We start from the raw sequence: 20675 nt of genomic DNA, 5'->3' as shown, positions 1-20675 counted from the left end.
ATTTTCTGAAGATAAATTTTAAGAATAGAAAGCACAGACCAGACTTAAGGACAGCTAGTACACTATTAAATTGGTTCCTGAAAGTACTACATCAGTTTTGTTATGGTTTTTGCTAAGGGGATTGTCGTATATACATGGATCATTTATTTCAGATGTCAATTTGAAAGGCACTATTATATTTAAACAAGCTTATTATATTGTGCTTGGGCAGGTAGAAGGAATAATAGAGTTGAAATGCATGTTTCAAAGGCTATTTCACTTGAAAATGGTTGAAGCAGAAATACTGTATTTAAATTTAGGATTGGGACATGTCTTTGCCATTTAATAAAGTATCTACTATACAAGTAAAGAGACCTCATTATGGAAATATAAACTAGTCTTGCCTTTTTTTATGCTAATGTATCACTCAATTTTTGCCTCATTTCTTTGTATATCTCCCTTAAAGACCTATTTATATAAGGGGAATAACTTATTTGCTTATGTTTTTTCATGCCTATTAGAAGAAATGCCTGTTTAGGTGAAATAAATCTAGTGTAACTTATAGTTTTATTTTATTCACTTTAAGAAGCTTATTGATACTATTGGGCTCCTGGTAACTGCTTTGGATGGATTTAATCTCAGTTTATCTTTTTTAGGTTTTCTTTCTAAACAACATATTTTTAAAAATGTTTGTTTATTTTGAGAGAGAGAGAGAGACAGAGACAGAGAGAGAGAGAGAGCAGGGAAGAGGCAGAGAGAGGAAGAAAGAGAATTCCAAGCAGACTCTGTCAGCGCAGAGCCCAACACAAGGCTCCAACCCACGAACCATGAGATCCTGACCTCAAGAGTTGGACACTTAACCAGCTCAGTCACCTAGGCACCCTTCTAAACAATATTTAATGTGCTGGCCCACGAATGAATGAAATGTCTGCAGCTCACTTTACATTAAGACATTTATTACATTTATTGTCTTTAAAGTAATGTTAAATGGAGGCATATATGAGCTTGTGCTTTAAAAACTTACTAGACCACTTCATCTTGTTAAATATCTGTGCTTTATAGAAACCGTAAGATGATGCTTGTTGAGTTTTAATTGCATGTATACTACACATACATACACTGCGTATAAAATTATGTGAATTTTTTGACCTGTGATAGATAGCCATATACCTAAACATGAGCTTCCATGATTGCTTAGTCTGTAATTTAACATCCAAAAAACTGTTCATGTGTGATTATGATTAAATCTTTTTACAGTATCTCTTGTCACTCACATTCCGAGAAAGAAGATTTTTAAATATTTTTTATAGGAACCACGTAAAAAATGCATAACCTCCATATTTATATTTGAGTCTGCATCAAACATTGTTCACTTGAAAGAACTCCTTCTAAGAGGAGGAAAAAACATAATCTATTTCTGAATGCCTTTAGGTTTTAGGCTAAATTTCAAAGGACTGTCTCTGAGACCCTTGCATTAAGCATCTCCTCTGTAAGATTAATGGACTGAATAGTTTGCCTTTATTTCTTCAATATCCTAAAAAAAAAAAAAAAAAAAAAACTAAAAAAAATCCACTACAATTTCAATATAATTTTAATAATCAGTCAATAGAATATTTTAGATAAGCAAAATGTAGGCAACTCTTCACTGTTCTTGGGTGAGATTTCCTGGTATAGATTTCAATTAATTTTTATAATGCCTTTTAAAATGCTATAAGGGTATGCCTTGTAAATTCTGTTGAATGTTCCTCAGTATTTAGAAGTCATAAATATTTAGACAGGAATCTTATTATTGGATGTTGCCAGTTGGCTCAGTTTTGGCTCTGAGCTGTATAACAGACGTGTCCAGAACATCCCCACCTTGGAATGATCAAGCTAGTAAGGTACAGCAGAAAGTATTTATCATTCTTCATACCATCATAAACCATGTGAGCCATTTCTAGGATGCTGGAACTTTTGGATGATTAAGGAATTCTGTATTGAGGCAGAATACAGCAGTAATACAAAGAATCCCCAGATGTGCTTCATACTTTATTTTAGATAGAATAAAGGAAGGCTGAAATCTTTTCGGCTAAGCTGTCTCTTAACATTATAATTTCTGGTTTGCTGTGATTAACTGAAACAAACTCTGGCCCAGAGAAGAAAAGCATCCCTACTTTTGGCAGAATCTCAGACAATGAACAAACCTCAAGTCCAGTGCACTTTCTACTACAGTTCTGTAAAGGTTGCAAAAAGAGCTATAACCATTTCCTTTTCATGCAGATACTACTAGTAATATAGTTGAAAAGGAGTAGTACAGTATCAAAAGTAGAAGTAGCATTTGTAAAGATGTTCAGCATGCTTAGAGAAGTGAGAAAAAAAATCACAATGAAGTACCATTTCACTGTTACTAAGATGACTATAAAAAGACGAAAACAAAGAAAGTAGCATGTTGTAGAGGATGTAGAGAAATTGGAACCCTTGCACATTACTTGTTGAAAGATAAACTGGTGGAGCAACTGTAGACAACAGTGTGGTGGTTCCTCAAAACACTAAACATAAATTATTATATGAGCAAGCAGTTCTACTTATAGGTATATACTCAAAAGAATTAAAAACAGGGACTCAAATACATGTTTATACATGAATATTCATAGCATATTCAGAATAGTCAAGAGTTGGAAACAACGCAAGTGTCCATCAACAAATGAATAAATAAAATGAAAGTAGTGTATTCACACAATAGCATTTTATTCAGCCATAAACAGGAATGAAGTTCCGATACCTACTACGACATGGATGAGGGCTGCAAACATTATGTTAAGTGAAATTAGCCAACCAGAAAGGTGACTACTATGTGATTCCACTTAGATGAAATATGTAGAATAGGTAAATTGATAGAGACAGAAAGTAGAATAGAGGTTACCAGGAGCTGGGGTGAGGGGAAATAAGGAGTTATTACTTCATGGGCACAGAATTTCTGTAGGGGATTGTGAAAAAATTAAGAAAAAATGGTGATGGTTCTACAGCATTGTGAATATGATTAATGCCACTTGTCACTTTATAAAGTTTAAAATGGAAATTTTTTTGTCGCATATAGATTTTACCACCATAGAAAAAGGAAGTAGAAGCAGTAGTCGTGTAATAATAGTACCTATTAACTTAAGTTCTTTTATTTGAGGCACTGTTGTAAGGTATTTGTATGTATTAACTGTATCTATTTATCACTGTAAACATATTTTATCCATACAAAGTTTATATTAATAAATAAAAGGTGAGAAAATCGTATTCTGATTCTTGAGGTTTTAATTATTTTGGCCACTTTGTATTTTATTGCCATATGTTCCTCTAAAAGCACTTCTTTTTGTAAATCTTACTAATTTTTTAATTTAATTTCAATGTAGTTAACATGCAGAGTTATATTAGTTCCAGGTGTACAACATAGTAAGTCACCAATTGTATACATTGCTCAGTGTTCATCATAAGGGTACTTTATAGTTATATTTATTCTATTTTCATTTAAAATTTGTGTGTTGTATGGTTTTGGGGGGAGTTGGGTCATTTTTATTTACTTATTTCTAAAGCATTTTTGGCACTTTCTACTTAAAAAGTTATTTTACACTGAGAGGAAAATGAGTTGCTAATGTATTCCTTGAAGAAACTTTTTCTTACAAAATAGTCCTCAAGCTAAATATAAGAAAAGTTATTTTTGTGTCATGGATTGTCTATTAGACATTAATGTACCTGAGGGCAGCATCCCTAGAAAACTAGTACAGTATCTCGTAGTGGTAGCCACCAAGCAAATATTTCTTGTATGTATGCATGAAAAAAAAGCATTAATGAATTTATAAATTTATATATAGATGAAGAAATTATATATGACAATTTATAAATTGATATACAAGGATAAATGTTAGTTAATGTAGGATAATTTAATATCAAATTAAGATTAAAATATGTAGTTGAATTTCTACCATAAAGATTGGTCATATAAACAATTTTAGGAAAGAAAACAACAAAACATCCATAGGATATTGTTCAGATTTTCTTCTTTTTCCTAAATTTAGTTATTTAAGTTCAAGTTAACATACAGTGTAGTGTTGGTTTCAGGAATAGAGCCCATGATTCATCACTTACATATAACACCCAGTGATCATCCCAACAAGTGCTCCCCTTAATGCCCATCAGCCATTTAGCCTGTCCCCCAGTCTGTCTCCCCTCCAGCAGTTTGTTCTCTGTATTTAAGAGCCTCTTATGGTTTGCCTTCCTCTGTTTTTATCTTATTTTTTCCTTCCCTTCCCATATGTTAATCTGCTTATTTCTTAAATTCCACATGAGTGATGTCATATGTTTCTCTTTCTCTTTCTTCACTTAGCATAATAAATCAAGTTCCATTCCATCAAGGTTGTTGCAAATGGCAACATTTCATTCTTTTTGATTACTGAGTAATATTCCTGTGTGTGTGTGTGTGTGTGTGTGTGCGCGCGCGCGTGCATGTGTGCGCGTGTAAACATTTTTAATCCACGCTTTCTTTATCCATTCATCACTTGATGCACATTTTGTTCAAACTTTTTAATTCAGGGTGCCTGGTTGAGCATCTGACTCTTGATTTCAGCTTAAGATCATGATCCCAGGGTCATGGGATTGAACCCCCTGTTGGGCTTTGCACTGAGTGTGAAGCCTGATTAAGGTTCTCTCTGTTCCTCCACCCCTCTCCCCTGCTTGTACTCTCTTTCTTTCTAAAATAAAATTTAAAAAAATAAATGTTCATAACTCTAATAACTAAAAATTATGAACACTGACAATAGGTGTGATGCTATATAAAATACTTGATATATTTGATCAATCATCAGAACACCCATAAAGTCGATGCTAACCCTCATTTTTCAGAAGATCAGTACTGAATTTCAGGTTTAAAAATGTGTCAAAGACTCATGATTAGAGCTAGCAAGGAGAGCTAGTATTTGAATCTATGTTTTTTTGTGTCCTTGGATCCATAGTTGGTGCTGTTATCCATTATGCTCAAAGGATAGCTGACTGGTCATGGTCAGATTTTACAGAGGTCTTATTCTAGAGGGCAAGTCTAGAAATAGGAAAGACAGCAGTCATGTTGAGAACAAAAATGCATTGCAATCTTAATTTATATTGAAATAAGAAAGAATTTGAAAAGTTTAAAAATCGAATGTCTAGAACCACTGCTTTTAGTCTTGGATATTCTTTTCCCCAGATTCAAGTACTCTGACAGGAATGGCCTTTATTCCTGATTATAAGGTCTTCTATTCAGTAATATGCACTGAGATGAAATTGGTACATGTTATAAAAGTTTACACTGTAATTTAGTGAAAGGTATTTTCAAAATTATTATTGGAAAAGGGTGTGGAAGTTCCTTCTGAGGCTTTTACTTTTGAGTGGCAATGCATATTTTCTTCCATATGCAAAAATTTTTTTTTTTCATAAGTGAACTGTATTATCATAATTTTATGAGCTGCTTGACAGGAAGTCTAGTTAACATTTTTGACTACCAGGTGTATTACCTACATTATTCATTTAATTCTCATAACTGTGAGGTTGGCATTATTAGCCTTACTTACATCTGCCTTTCTTACAAAATAAAAGAAATAAAACAGAGCTTTAGGAAAATTTAAGTGAAGAACTAATGATTGACTCCAGATCTGATTCCAGTGCCCATGTTTGAGGCGAGCATGATAACCACCACACTATGGAAACAAGATTCCAATGTCCGTGTTAGTTCTAATGAGATATATTGCCTTCCAGGGAGATGCCCCCAAAATATAAATGGAACTGAAAAATACATTTGTTTCATTTTAACAGAAATATATAATGCAGTCTTTATAACTGACTATTAATAAGTCAATCTATTCTTTCAGAAAAATCTTTCCCTGAAAGTGTATGGGTCTTTAAAAAAGAGAATAAAGACAATCTTTTCAGCAAGTGGTGCTGGGAAAACTGGACAGCAACATGCAGAAAAATGAACCTGACCACGTTCTTACACCGTACACAAAAATATACTCAAAATACATGAAAAACCTAAAGGTAAGACAGGAAGACATCAAAATCCTTGAGGGGAAGGCAGGCAAAAACCTCTTTACCTCGGCCACGGCAACTTCTTACTCAATACACCTCTGGAGGCAAGGGAAACAAAAGCAAAAATGAACTATTGAGACCTCATCAAAATAAAAAACTCTGCACAGCAAAGGGAATAATCAGCAAAACTAAAAGGCAACCAGCANACACAAAAATATACTCAAAATACATGAAAAACCTAAAGGTAAGACAGGAAGACATCAAAATCCTTGAGGGGAAGGCAGGCAAAAACCTCTTTACCTCGGCCACGGCAACTTCTTACTCAATACACCTCTGGAGGCAAGGGAAACAAAAGCAAAAATGAACTATTGGGACCTCATCAAAATAAAAAACTCTGCATAGCAAAGGGAATAATCAGCAAAACTAAAAGGCAACCAGCGGAATGGAAAGAAGATATTTGCAAATGACATATCAGATAAAGGGTTAGTATCCCAAATCTATAAAGAACTTATCAAACTTCAACTCCCAAAAAACAATCCAGTGAAGAAATGGGCAAAAGACATGAATAGACACTTCTCCAAAGAAGACATCCAGATGGCCAACTGACGTGAAAAGATGCGCAGTGTCACTCATCCTCAGGGAAATAGAAATCAAAACCACAGTGAGATACCACCTCATACCTGAGTAGCTAACATAACAACTCAGGCAACAATAGGTGTTGATGAGGATGCGGAGAAAGAGAATCTCTTTTGCACTGCTGGTGGGAGTGCAAACTGGTGCAGCCACTCTGGAAAACAGTATGGAGGCGCCCCAAAGAATTAAAAATAGAACTACCCTACAACCCTGCAATTGCTCTACTAGGTATTAATCCAAAGATACGGGTGTGCTGTTTTGAAGGGGCATATGCATTCCAGTGTTTATAGCAGTGCTATCAACAATAGCCAAAGTATGGAAAGAGCCCATATGTCCATCGATGGATGAGTGGATAAAGAAGAGGTGGTACATATATACAAAGGAGTATTACTCAACAATCAAAAACAAATGAAATCTTGCCATTTTACAACTACGTGAATGGAACTAGGGGATATTATATTAAGCAAAATTAGTCAGAGAAAGACAAATATCATATGACTTCACTCATATGAGGACTCTAAGATACAAAACAGATGAACATAAGAGAAGGGAAGCAAAAATAATATAAAAACAGGGAGGGAGAAAAAACATAAGAGACTCTTAAATATGGAGAACAAACGGGGTTGCTGGAGGGGTTGTGGGGGGGGATGGGCTAAATGGGTAAGGGGCATTAAGGAATCAACTGAAATCATCACTGCACTATATGGTAACTAACTTGGATGTAAATTTTAAAAAATAAATATAAATACATAATAAATAAATAAGTTTAAAAAGTAGAAGAGAAAATGTGGTAGCTGATATAGGTATTTATTTCTGAGGAAAGTTTTTGGCTCACTGTGTATATTTCTTGGCATTCCAGTAGACAAGTCTCAATTATGTAAATATTCTACAGTCTTGCTATAAAAAATATATATGTATTTATTCCTCAAGGATGAGTGTTTTCCCCTTCCCTACTAGCTTCTGTGGTCTTTCCATCTCTTGTTACTTTCCCCTAAGGGGCCAGATGTGGGGGAGGGGGGACCATGACCAAAACATCACTATAAATCTGCAAATTATTTGTATAAGTTATAAGACTAGGTGAATAGTATGAATATGTGACTGAAACTCAGAAAGTCAAAGAAACAATCCATAGAGATGGAACAGAGAGAGCCCTTAGTTGTATTTTGGTTCTAGAGACTCTAGTGTGAAATCTGTGATTTTTCTATTCAGCCCTTAATGGGTCCCAGTCTCAGTTTAACTGTTAGTTCTGTGAATGTAAACAATTTATATAACCACTCTGAAACTAAACTTAAAAATCTGTGAAATGTAAGTAATAAGACATTTCTGGGTTGTTGTGAGGATTCCCACTAATACTTTAAAATTCCTAACACAGTGCTTGGCACATAAAGTTCAGTCAAAAGATAAGATATAATTAAGTGTTTTTAAAAAGTGGTTCTAAATCTAGATAAATATGGTAAATTAAATATAATCATTTCTTCTGCCTTTCTGTACCTCCCTCCCCCCCAAAAAAATCACTAAAATGACACTAAAGGGAATCAAAACAAAACAGAACAAAAAACACCAATAAAGACACTAGCAAAGATAAGAGACAGGCAATACCACTGATTTAGCAGAAGCTAAAATGTTGTAAGCTTAGTCCATTAAGGTGAAACCCATTTGGGGCAAGCTGCTCTTTCCTGGAAAACCCGAGAACTCCTCAGGAAATAGGGACTAGGTGCAAAGCAGAAGGAATGATTGAAAGTCACCGTGCAGCATATCGTTCTTAATTCAGACACTGTACACCCTAGCAAGACAAAGGAGTGATCAGACATGATATTCTGACCACATAAAGAGGAGAAGTAAGGCAGGGACTAAAAACTGGGAGATTAAATCAGAATCCACTTTCCAATGAGCTTTTCACCCCTATGCCCTTTGAGCCCGTCACTCCTAGAATGCTGGATATTTGACTTACAGCACCAGTGAGAAGATTGGGGAATTGTTTTTTCTAGGCAAAAAGAGCAGCCCAAGAGAAAATGCATATAGACGTGACATTTGGTAATTGCCATCACAACCAGGAAAAAGCCAGCTTTTTTGCACCTACTGTGAAGCTCTTCCACATACACAGAATTTCCTACCAACCTTTTTTCGTTTGAGATTTTAGTATGCGTGGACTGAAAAAGATTACCAAACATTGGAGAAACATCTTAAGTGAGAAAATTACTGACTCAAATAAGCAAACAGGAAAGGAACTTTAGAAAAAGCAGGGCCAACCCTCCCTCCCTCCAAAAAACTAGAATCAGTATTTTCAAAAAGAAGAGAAGGAACAGAAAAGATCCAACTAAAATTCCCATTTTTCAAATAGGAAGAATGGTGAGATAAGCAGCAATGGTGGGCCCATAGCAGATACCAAATATTGCTGATGTCCCTGTCCCAACAGTGGAATAGTTTCTTGGTTAGTTACTCATGCAGTCTGATTGTGTTTCCAAAGAGGATCTCCCTTGTCCTTTGCCCTACGCATGAAAACAAACCAGGCTCAGTTATCGACCTACCAATACCACCCCTAGGAATATTTCATAAGGCCATAATTGTACAAGTGCCCAAAGACGCATCCTTATATTGTTCTCGATTCGCTTCATTTTACAAATCAACTGTGTTTAATTTTAGGATTTAATTTTAGGTTTATCTCATGTTACTTAACATTTTTTAATCATCCCCTAATATTAATTAATATTTATTCAGGAAACTATCATATTTTAATATTACTCTGAAAAGAACAAAATCAGAAGCGCATAGATTAGTCAAATGCAAGTGAGGCCTTACCTGACATATAAGTTGTGATAACTTTTACAACTTGTAGCTTATAGTTACTAGGTAACATGTAGGTACCTCTGGGGCCACTTTTAGCTAGTAGGTAATTATTGCTGTTGATAATGAGTACACAGATATGATTATTGCTGAAGTGATTCATTAGAGACCTGGCAATTTATTTAGCTTCTCTGAAGTCTCAGATAACTCATCTGAAACAAGAAAGAATATTGCCTGACTTAGTTTGTTATGGATTTAATGTGATACAACCACATATAAAACCCCTTTAACAATGCCTGACACCTTAAAAATGTTCCAAAAATGTAACCACTATTACCTATATGTATAAAAACAGTCAATAACTTAATTTTATGTTCTCAAGTAGATCAGTAATTATATTTTATGTAGGATGCTCCTTTCCAATGGTAATTTAGGGCTTATTCTTATAGAAGAAAGCTCAAAAATAGTCTTCTACTATAGTGTACTATCAGAATTAAGAAATAAAGTTTAGGAATGAATTTTCTAAAAATTCAGAAACTTGGCCTGCTTAATTAATTACTTAATGATACCCATTAGTGTGACCTATTGCCATAACAATTCTTTTTAAGAAGAAATAATTTTCAAAGTAATTAGCTCTGAAAAGTTTATTTTATAGTTTAATTCTAATAGTTTTGATTGGTTCTATTTTCTTATGCTTACCCCTACTTCCAAAGCCGAAATTGAATATTTTAGTTTCATATGAGAATGGTATTTACCATTTTTAAGTCTAATTATTTACCTGGTGTAAGATTTTTTAACTTTTTTCTCATATGTATTTTAAATAGGATTAGATTTGTTTTTCTGATTCAATGACATTGTGTGTGCATCTAGACTTACATAGACTACAGAATTAAAGTCTCAGTTATTACATAGCATGAGTTAAATCTACTGATTTGTTAGCTGCTTTTCACAAATTCATATGGTACCAGTAATTTCTCATAGGCATATCATGATTTATATCACAGTTTGAATTGGCTTTTAATGAAAAAAACACATCTTGTGATTTTTTTCTTATTTTCTTGAAAAATAAAGGTAAAAAATAACATAATTAAAAATTGGAATAATTGATTATCTTCTTAGGCATAACTATTTGGTCACTTACTCTCCAAGTAGATTGCCTCCCTAAAAAGTACTTTAAATCAGAACAACTTTGAAAGACATAGATCCATTATAAGATATAGGGTATTCAAATAAGTTCATATTTGAAGGAGGCTTCAAAATCACAGAAATCTGAGAAAATATTCTTCTTTGCCTGTAGTAACTGAATGAGAAATCTGTGTGAGTAGGAAAAATATATTTGGGGGGGNGAGTACTGTTCCAGAACAAGTATCGGGCTTCTCTATATTGAAGATATTGAGGATACAAAGGTTGACTTTTCTCAGAAAATTCCGAACTCCCAAGTGCCTACTCCATGATAACTGGCTGATTGATGGTTGTGTGTGCTTTTCCACTAGCATAATGGGATAAAAGTAAATACATGAATTCTGCATATTGTAACATTAGCTATCACATAAATTCCTTTGATTTTATTGATTTATTTTCTGAATCTATGGTAAAATCTTGGAGTACAATAATAAATCTGTCAATTTCTTTAACAGTGCTTTAGTAGAAACACAAATAATATGAAACAAACATCAATTATTATCTAGCTGATTGCTTCTTTTGCTGCAAATTAGTCATTTTAGTGAGTAGTTTTCTAAATTTAATTTTGATGTAAGATACTTAATACTTTTCTGATTTGTTTTCCAATTTGAAGTAATTGTGCTTAAGTTAGATCTCATATCTTGTACTTTGTTGAGTTTGGAGCACAAAAAGATCTCTTGGCTGATTGGAGAAAGGTGGATTCGGTGTGGGCTTTTTTGGCTTGTAAAGCTTCATTTTAGCAATCTTCCTATTGTTTCCTCTAGTGACTACTTCAGTACAACCAGACAAATAGATTCTACAAGCTGTACTCCTTGTTGATAGGTTATTGGTCTCAGAACCATAATCATAATCCATTTATCTTTCCTTGTAGCATCAGAGGCTCCTTGAAATGCTAGATACAGAGAAGGAACTGTTAAAAGAAAAGATAAAGGAAGCTTTGATTCAACAGTCTCAAGAACAGAAGGTAATACTTTAAGCTGGTCCGAGTGTAGAAAGAACACATTCTATTACCTCAAATAATTACCTCAAATAATAACATTCACTGTCTACCCAACTGTCTTATCGTTTACAGGTAATACTAGAAAAATGTTTGGAGGAAGAAAGGCAAAGAAATAAAGAGGCTTTAGTATCTGCTGCAAAGGTATTTCTATCTGAAATAATGGTTTTCTTTGTAATTAAGTAGAATTTAAAAACTGAGTTCCTAGGATAGTATAGTCAGTCTACTTTTTTGTATAAAACCTCAATATAGAAAAATCAAAGGGTTTTTTTCCTTGTTTTTCCTGTTAAGGTTAGGATATTGCTGTTCATATTATTGTTAAATTTACATTACACAGAAATAGAATGACGTTGAAATATTGTAGATCATTGATTGTTAAAAAAGAGTATATGTTGGGATGCTAATAAACTCTTGGCATTTAATAGGTATCATTACAAATAATGTATGTGTATATGTGCATATATATGTGTGTATATGTGTGTGTATATATATTTAGATCTATGATTTTTGGGGCACCTGAATGGCTCAGTTGGGTAAGCATCCAGCTTCAGCTCAGGTCATGATCTCGTGGTCCGTGAGGTCAAGCCCTGCATTGGGCTCTGTGCTGACAGCTCAGAGCCTGGAGCCTGCTTTGGATTCTGTGTCTCCTTCTCTTTCTGCCCCTCCCCCACTTGCATTCTGTGTCTCTCTGTCTCTCTAAAAATAAATAAGCATTAAAAATTGTTTTAAAAAGATATATGATTTTTAAAGCCAATTTTGAAATGCCTCTTATAAGTAGTGTGTCCATAGATATTAAATATAATGCATATGCCAGCAAGTACATATATAGCACTAACTTTTGAGATCTGGATTTAAATTTAAATTTAGTAAACAAATATTTGAAAAGGTTAATATTTGCAAATCACTGTGCCAGGGGTGGAACTTGAAGAATGATGATGATTTTGTCTTTACAGTCACATAAGAAATGTATTACTTATTACCCATAAGACAATGTGGACTGCATTAAATTACTATAAGTGTATACAGTGTTTCCATGTCATAGGAGTTTTTAACAACAAATTACTTTTAAAATTAGCTTGAAGGATGGCTAATATTCTAAATTTTGAGTCTGAGTTTTATTCTATAAGGTAAAGATAGAAACACTGTAATTTTGAGTGTAAGTATGACATAATGCTAATTTACCTTAATTTGGAGGAAATTAGAGGCAATAAAGGCTAGAGGCAAGGAAAGAATTAATAGAGTGTGTCTAAAGTCTATGTGAAAGATAGTGGCAGAAACAGAGTAGTAGAAATAGGTTAAAGGAAAGAAATAGACAAATTCCAGAAATAGGAGATGGAATTGGGATATATGTTTGGTGTGGATAATACAGAAGAGGCCATGTTGGGAATGCCTAGAGTAGTGATTCAGAAACAACATGGAAGGTGACACTATTTCTTTGTTATAGTTTGAGATGCCTGTGATATATTCAAATAAGGCAAGTAGGCAACTAAATCTGCCTGACAGCTCAGAGAAGAAAGAAATGACCTGAAGATGCTAATATAGTTTATTTCTTTCTTTCAGCAGACAGATGGTAATGGTAGCCACAGAAATTATGTATAATGACCTCACAGGAGAGTATAGAGTAACAAGTGATACAAGGTCTAAGCCCTGAAAGAACTCCAAAATTAAAAACCCAGAGAAAGAAGGAAGTTACAAAGAACCGAGCAGTCAGCCATATAAGTAGAAATAAGAGGAGCTTGCTGCTATGCAAACCAAGAAAAGGGAAACAGAAATAGTCAACTATGTAGAATGTCACTTTGACACCAAGATAAGTAAGGATTAAAAAAACAAAAAGAAACAAAAACTTTTATTTGGATTTAACAAAATGGAGAGCACTGGTGAGCATAGTAAGAGCGTAGTTTCAGAGAAGAACGGTAGAGTAAAACAGGAGTTCAGAAAATGGTAACTTAGCTTTGACAACTTGTGTCAAATTTGGCCGACTGGAAGGAAGAGAAAAGTGTAAACTGTGGGCATGAGAGGTGGGAGGACCATGGACTTGACTGCATCCCAAAGTATGATGGTTTTCTAGAAATTCTTATGTTTGAGTTGCAACTGAAGTCGGTAACTTTCATGGAACACCATTTTAGTGAATAACAAGGGTTATGCAGACTTTAGTATTTGGCAGGCATTTTCTCCAAAGTAAACAGAGTAAGCCCAGCATCTCCAGAAAATTAACAGTTTTTGTTGCCAATGATAAAATTTGAGCATTAAAGCAAAATTAGAATTTTGGAAAATTTGTATCTGCTTTCAGATACTTAAAGACTCTTGTGATGAAATTGATGGTGATATTAACAAGTGTGACCTTTTTTGTTCTAATATCATGAAATGTGTGTCAGCGTATTAGAGGAGATGCATAATTTATTGAATCAATATTTTCCAAATAAAAATTTTGTAAAGATCATGCTAGATAAAGGACTCATTCAAAGTGCAAGAAAAGATTATAATATAGTAAGTAGCAGAATACAACAGTTTTATTTCCATTATGTGATTTTCCTTATCTCAACTACCCTTTAGGAGATACCCTTTAGGATATCTCAACGAGCTATCCCTTGATAAGTTTCAGTATGGAATCATCAAGATTTACAAAGATATAAACTGGCTGCTAAATACTCCTTCGTTGGAGCGCCTGGGTGGCTCAGTCAGTTAAGCATCCGACTTCAGCTCAGGTCCTGAACTCGTGGTTCATGAATTCAAGCCCTGTTTCAGGCTCTGTGCTGACAGCTAGGAGCCTGGAGCCTGCTTCAGATTTCGTCTTCTTCTCTCTCTGCCCTTCCCCCGCTCGTTCTCTCTGTCTCTCTCTCTCAAAAATAAACATTAAAAATAATAAATAAATAAGCAAATACTCCTCCCTTTTCTACTATATGTCAGTGTGAGATTGAGTTTTCTTTATATACTTCAACCAAAAGCCATATTACAGATTAATACAGAAGGCAGGTATGAGACCTAAATATCTGCTATTAAGTGAAATATTAAGGAGGTTCACAGATATTCTTCTACTTCTAAATCTTGGAAAATATTATTTTTCATAAAAAGTATTCATTAATATACAGTACATCTAATGTCATTAATATAAAGTGAATTAATAAATAAATATTTTTATTTTGTCTTGGTTTGAATTTCTGATATGGTAATCTTAATAATGTATAACTAGCATAAACAAAAGCTCTTTGAATTAGTCAATAACATTTAAGAGTGTAAAGAGATCCTAAGACCAAATAGTTTGAAAACTGTTCTTTTAAGCTGAAGCTTAGTTTGAAGTTTAGATATGCCATGGAAGTAACATATGAATATTTGTACAAAAACAAATAATTTGATTCTACACCAGATATTTAGTGTGCATAAACACAGCAGTGTCAGAACTAAACCCTATAGAATTCAAGTTTTATACCTTTTAAAGGTTAACCCAAATCTTTCTTATTCAAGGACTTACCCAGTCACTCAGTCAAATATTTTTATTTGAGTCATTATTTGTTTTGAAGCTTGAGAAAGAAGCAATGAAGGATGCAGTTTTAAAAGCCATAGAAGAAGAAAGAAAAAATCTGGAAAAAGCCCATGCTGAAGAAAGGGAGTTATGGAAGACTGAACATGCAAAAGATCAAGAAAAAGTATCTCAGGCAATTCAAAAAGCTATACAAGAACAAAGGAAAATAAGTCAGGTTAGTAAAATTAACTCTTTGTAAGTACTCTTTTTCCTTGTTTTTCTCAAAATGAAGTTTCCTTGTTATTTAAAATCACCGTAATGAACATATCAGTATTAATTATGTTGCCTATAATATTAATATTTTAAAATAATAATTTTTAGTGTATCAGTGTACTTCTGCTTTCAGATATTGAAACTTCAGTAACTTATAATTTTATGGTTTAACTATTTTTTAAAAAGTCAGGATCCGAATTCATGTCTAGTCATTGCAACTATGTTAAACCTCTGGTTTATTTATTTTCTTTTTTTGCACACACACATATACAGTCAATACAAAGTAATACATATGAGTAGAAAACAGGTTGATTCCATTAATTATGCTCAAAATGTATATCTGTATATCAGTAGTTAATACTGATAATTAATAGGACCTCACAGATCATCCCTGTGGTTTCATCAAATGTATCACATACCAAGGATGACCTGCATACAAAATAACTTTTGTCTACTCTGTAAACAATTAAAAATTATGTTTTTCATTTTCCATAATAGAATTTGCATGACTCTATTTTCCATGTATTTGGTCCTTTTGTTATGTAGGCAATGAGATACTTGAATAAATCTTCCCTTAAGTAAGTATATAAAGTAAAAAATAACATTTATAGAAGTCTTTGTTTTCCATGATCAGAGCATTGTATATACTACTATTGTTTATTCAACTATGCATTATGAGTGTAGCTAAAACGACTTGTACCAAATGAACCAGGAAGGTTTTCTTATGATTAATTAGCCAATCTTAATGCATTAAGTCCTAAAAGAAATAGGTGTTTTTAAAATCCAGGATAAATCTTACATAGTTTTTCAAACAGGTCACTTAAATTTATTCTCAAGAGTACATAGTTATTCATTTGTTATAAAAATTAAACAGGTCTTTAGTTAGTATTTATGGTGGGATAACAGTTGTGTGGTACAGAACTTATTCTTTTATTTCCTGGCTTTTTTCCATTAGGGTAATAATTACTTTCTAATTCTTTTTGTAATCTGTTGTTTGTATCATTGAATATATATTGAGCACATATTGTATATAAGATGTTTAATTGTCAGTTCGGTTGGTTGGAATTCTATGCTAGTAAGGTCAAGGTCTTTGGTTAAGTGCTGATTTGGAAGAGTTTACTTAAGACTTTTTGTGACCACAGACCACTCCTCCAACCTCACATAGATGTGGGCTATTAGTCACTATGAAATTGGGCAAGAGGGCATGAATAAATCAGCACATGGTCATCACTCAAACAGAAAAGTATATATCGTGAAGGGCATATTTCTCTGCTGGTTTGTCAGGGCATTCTTCTCTCTGGAAAACACTACAGTGTATAATATACTTTAAAAACTGTTTGCCACAGTTTCAGAGTACTGTGAAGATAATCCAAGCATGTTACGAATAAATGCATTGTATTTATTTTCTTTCAAATGTTTGCATATTTTCAGTGCATGTGAGAGAGAGAATATGTGGGTGTGGTGTGTGTATGTGTTTAACTGCCTTGTGGTTAAGAGAATTGAACAGGAAACATATAATAGAAGAAAGAACAATGTGTCTAGTTAACTCTCAGGTTTTCAGGTGTGAGGTGGTAATGTCAAATGTATTCAGCTGCCTTCATTTTCGTGTAGTTGTCATAAGAAACTACAGCCAATCAATTGTCCTTCCTTCGCTCCTTAGAGCTTCGCCTAGTCTAGAAGATTGACAAATTGCGTTTCTCGGGGGCCATATGAAGCTCATATATCTTTTGTTTATTTAGGCCGGTAGGGTAAGCAAACAAATTCACATGGTCAAATTTACTCATCAGTGTTTCACATTAACTTAATTGAAGTGAGTGCCTGCTAAGTTCCAGAGACTACTTATTTCTAGTAAGAAAGAAAACAACTCCCCTGCCTTCTTATGAAGAAGACTGACAGGAAAGTATTAAAGGTATAATGTGAGGTAGTGATCAGTGTCATGTATTAAAATAATGCTGTGTAAGGAACTGGAGAGTCAGGGACCCAGTATGTAACTAGGGTAGTCAGGTAAATTATCTAAGGAGTTAGCATTTGAGCTGAGGCATTCACTGAAGTGAGGAGTTTACTTTGTGAATAGTAGGGGATAAAATGTTTCGGGCAGAAGAATAGCAAGTGCAAAGGCCTTGAGGCGGAGAGATGCTTGGTGTAATTAAAACTGCATGCTACTCTTATGGATTTAGAACAGATAGACCAATGGAATAGGATGGAATACAGACACACAGATTTTTCTGTAATGTATAAATCTCTTAATCTGAGTTGTACAGCAGGGGGTCCATACAGTCTGTGAACTTAGTGAAAGCATGCAAAAGTATGTATGTGTGCAGACTTTTCTGCAGAAATGGTCCATAGTTTTCATTACATTCTCAAATGTATCTTACAAATTAACTCAGAAAAAAAAAAATGAAAATAATTGCAACTCCCTGCTCATTTTGTTCTGCATTTTGTGTACTAAAATGAATTTCATGTAGATTAAATGTTTACACTTGTAAACTTAATGTACTAAAAAGAAATTGGGGGATGCCTGGGTGGCTCAGTAGGTTAAGCATCTGACTATTAACTTCATCTCAGCTCAGGTCATAATCTTAGTTCATGAGATCAAGTCCCATGTTGGGCTCTGCTTGGAGCCTCCTTGGAATTCTCTTTCTGCCCCTCCCCTGCTCTCTCTCGCTCTCTCTCTCTCAAAATAAATAAATAAGAAATTGGGCAAATATTAATATTCTTTGAAATGGAGAGTCTAGGACTTCAGGAATGATAGACTGAAGACCTCTGCAAATTAGCTTTTCCATAAAGGGCAATGACAACACTGGCAAAAATTGTTGAAATCAACTTTTTCAGATCTCTCGATGTAACCAGGGGTTTCAACAACCCAAAGAGTACTTATGCAGCAAAAATAGTTAAATCTCACCAAGAACAGCAAGTCTTTAGATTTTTAACTTGCTTTATTCCCATCCCCTCTCCCTAGTTACATAGTAGCTTTAAAAAGCAGTCTTGGGGCACCTGCGTGGCTCAGTTGGTTAAGCGCCTGACACTTGGCTTCAATTCAGGTCATGATCTCATGGTTCATGAGCCCACTGTGCTCTGCACTGACGGTGTGGACCCTGCTTGGGATTCTCTCTGTCTCTCTCTGCCCCTCCCCTGCTCACTTTCTCTCAAAAGTAAAGAAGTAAACATTTGAAAAGAAAAACACAAAAAATAGTAGTCTTCACAATCATGGTAGCTATGAAAACCAGCAACGTAGAAGCCACTGGAGTGGGCACACTAAATTTGGAGCGCCACAAGAAAACCTGTCTCCAGGGAATTATTACTGTTTAACCTATCTGGCCGCTCCCCAGAAACTCCCCATTTGTTTAGAGCCTGCTTAGTGGGAAAAGCCCTATCCTCAGAAGGTTTGTCAGAAACAACGAGTAGCAAATGTTTCACCTCTGCCTGAGACAGAAATACCGCTGGATCAAGCAAGAGCATGGCCAAAAAATTTAAAAGGGAAATTTGTGAGATATGATTATGATAGGTGGTTTTGAAAAGTTATGATTTTTTAATATACTCCTGGATTTCTTGAGGGTCACATACAGGTACAAGGTTGTCCACATGCCCAGGAAAGACCCGAGGAGACCCTAATCTCTCACCATGGGCTGATTTTGATTCTGTTCAAAGCAGAAAGTACAGGCTAAGGCAGGATTGTAAACTGGCAGTGTTGAAGGTGTTCCCCAGCACTCAAACTCCCTTGGCAAATGATGGATCACTTAACTAGTTCAAGGTATTTAAGGAATTCACTGTCTAATTATTTGCTGACCACTGAGCTAACCCAACAGAGATTTCCATGGATATACATGACAAAGAATACAGACTTGGCAGAATTAGTCCAGAAAAGTACTTTGGGGCACCTGGGTGGCTCAGTCAGTTGAGTGTCCGACTTCGGCTCAGGTCATGATGTCATGGTTCATAAGTTTGAGCCCCGTGTCAGGCTCTGTGCTGACATCTCAGAGCCTGGAGCCTGCTTCAGATTCTGTGTCTCCCTGTCTCTCTGCCCCTCCCATGCTTGTGTGCTCTGTCTCTCTCCCCCTCTTCCTCTCTCCCTCTCTTTCTCTCTCTCTCTCTCCTTCAAAAATAAATAAGCATTAAAAAAATTAAAAACAGCAATTCCTGAGAGACGAAGGAGATCTGACTTCTATAGTAGCTATATTACATTATTTTAATATCCATTTTTATCAAAAGTATGAGGTATACAAAGAAATAGGAAGGAATGGCCTCACCACAGGAAAACCAAAGCAGTCAGTGGAAGATACACTGATGTTGGATTTAACAGACTTTAATCTGCTATTAAAAATATGTTAAAAGAACTACAGGAGATCATTTGTCAGGATTCATAAGCCTCCTCATCTTATACATTATGTGTATGTTGCTCTTCAGAAACTAGCACTAGAAGGTTTTGAAGGACTGCTCTGCTTTTAAAAGTGCCCCTCTTTGCTGTCAAAGCAAAATTGCAGACACATGGTCATATACTTACTTTCCTTCCTGCTATTACTTATGCTCAGAGAATAACTTAAATCATTTGTTGGAGACGAAAAGGCCCTGACCTCCTATCTTGTAGTTTATAATTGTCTTACAGCATGAATCAGATTCAAATACCTACTTATCTTACTAAGTGTCCCACTGAACTGAGAGCTTCATAAGTGTCTCAATCATATTTATGCTCTTAGGAGGCTCCAGCGTAATGTGTAGCTCATAGAATGTATTCCAGAGTGGAATGCGTTCCCTTAAGTGGCAGACTCCAAAATACACAATTAGCTCAGGAAGATGACTGACAAGACTTAATTGTATTTATCCAAAATTCTCAAGTGAATGTATAGACATCATTTCATTAATTAGTCATATTAATTCCATAGAGAAGCAAATTGGAAAAAGCAATTAATTATTACAGGTTGGTTTGTAAAAAATTCCTTGAAGTTAATTATCCTAAACTAAGTTGTAGGACCAGAAACATAATTTATAAATAGAATTTACCCCTATGCTACCAATGATAGGAATGAGAAATTCTGCCTCTTGAATGTTCATACCCTTAAAATCACAAGTTTTTAACTGTGGGCTTCAGATTTATATTTAATGTCCTTATTACTACTTTTAGGAAAATACCTGGAATATTAGACTTTACAAAAGTTGACAGAATGTTATTGTTTCTTGTAACAGTAAAGAAAGCATTAAGGACACATGGGTGGCTCAGTTGATTAAGCATTCAACTCTTGATTTTGGCCCAGGTCATGATCTGACAGTGGTGAAATGGAGCCTGGCTTTCTCCACACCCCGCCCCTCCACGCTGGGTGTGGAGCCTGCTTAAGAGTCAGTCTCTCTCTG

The 20675-nt window shown here is 34.7% G+C and overlaps 1 protein-coding gene across 4 annotated transcripts in view; it reads left to right on the top strand.

Moving 5' to 3' along the window:
- The window catches only part of CCDC91 (coiled-coil domain containing 91), a 342402-nt gene that overhangs the window by 251803 nt on the left and 69924 nt on the right, over positions 1 to 20675 (top strand). For all 4 annotated transcript variants that reach the window (XM_077774523.1, XM_077774522.1, XM_077774525.1 and 1 more), the window contains 3 exons: positions 11471 to 11563; positions 11672 to 11740; positions 15115 to 15291. In XM_077774523.1, coding sequence (XP_077630649.1) covers positions 11471 to 11563; positions 11672 to 11740; positions 15115 to 15291 — 339 coding nt within the window. The remainder of the gene's footprint in view (positions 1 to 11470; positions 11564 to 11671; positions 11741 to 15114; positions 15292 to 20675) is intronic.

Source organism: Crocuta crocuta, unplaced genomic scaffold (assembly GCF_008692635.1).
Source record: "Crocuta crocuta isolate KB4526 unplaced genomic scaffold, BGI_CrCroc_1.0 scaffold176, whole genome shotgun sequence".
NCBI lineage: Eukaryota > Metazoa > Chordata > Mammalia > Carnivora > Hyaenidae > Crocuta > Crocuta crocuta.
The sequence above is the reverse complement of the archived record's forward strand: the minus strand, read 5'-3'. Positions and strand labels throughout refer to the sequence as shown.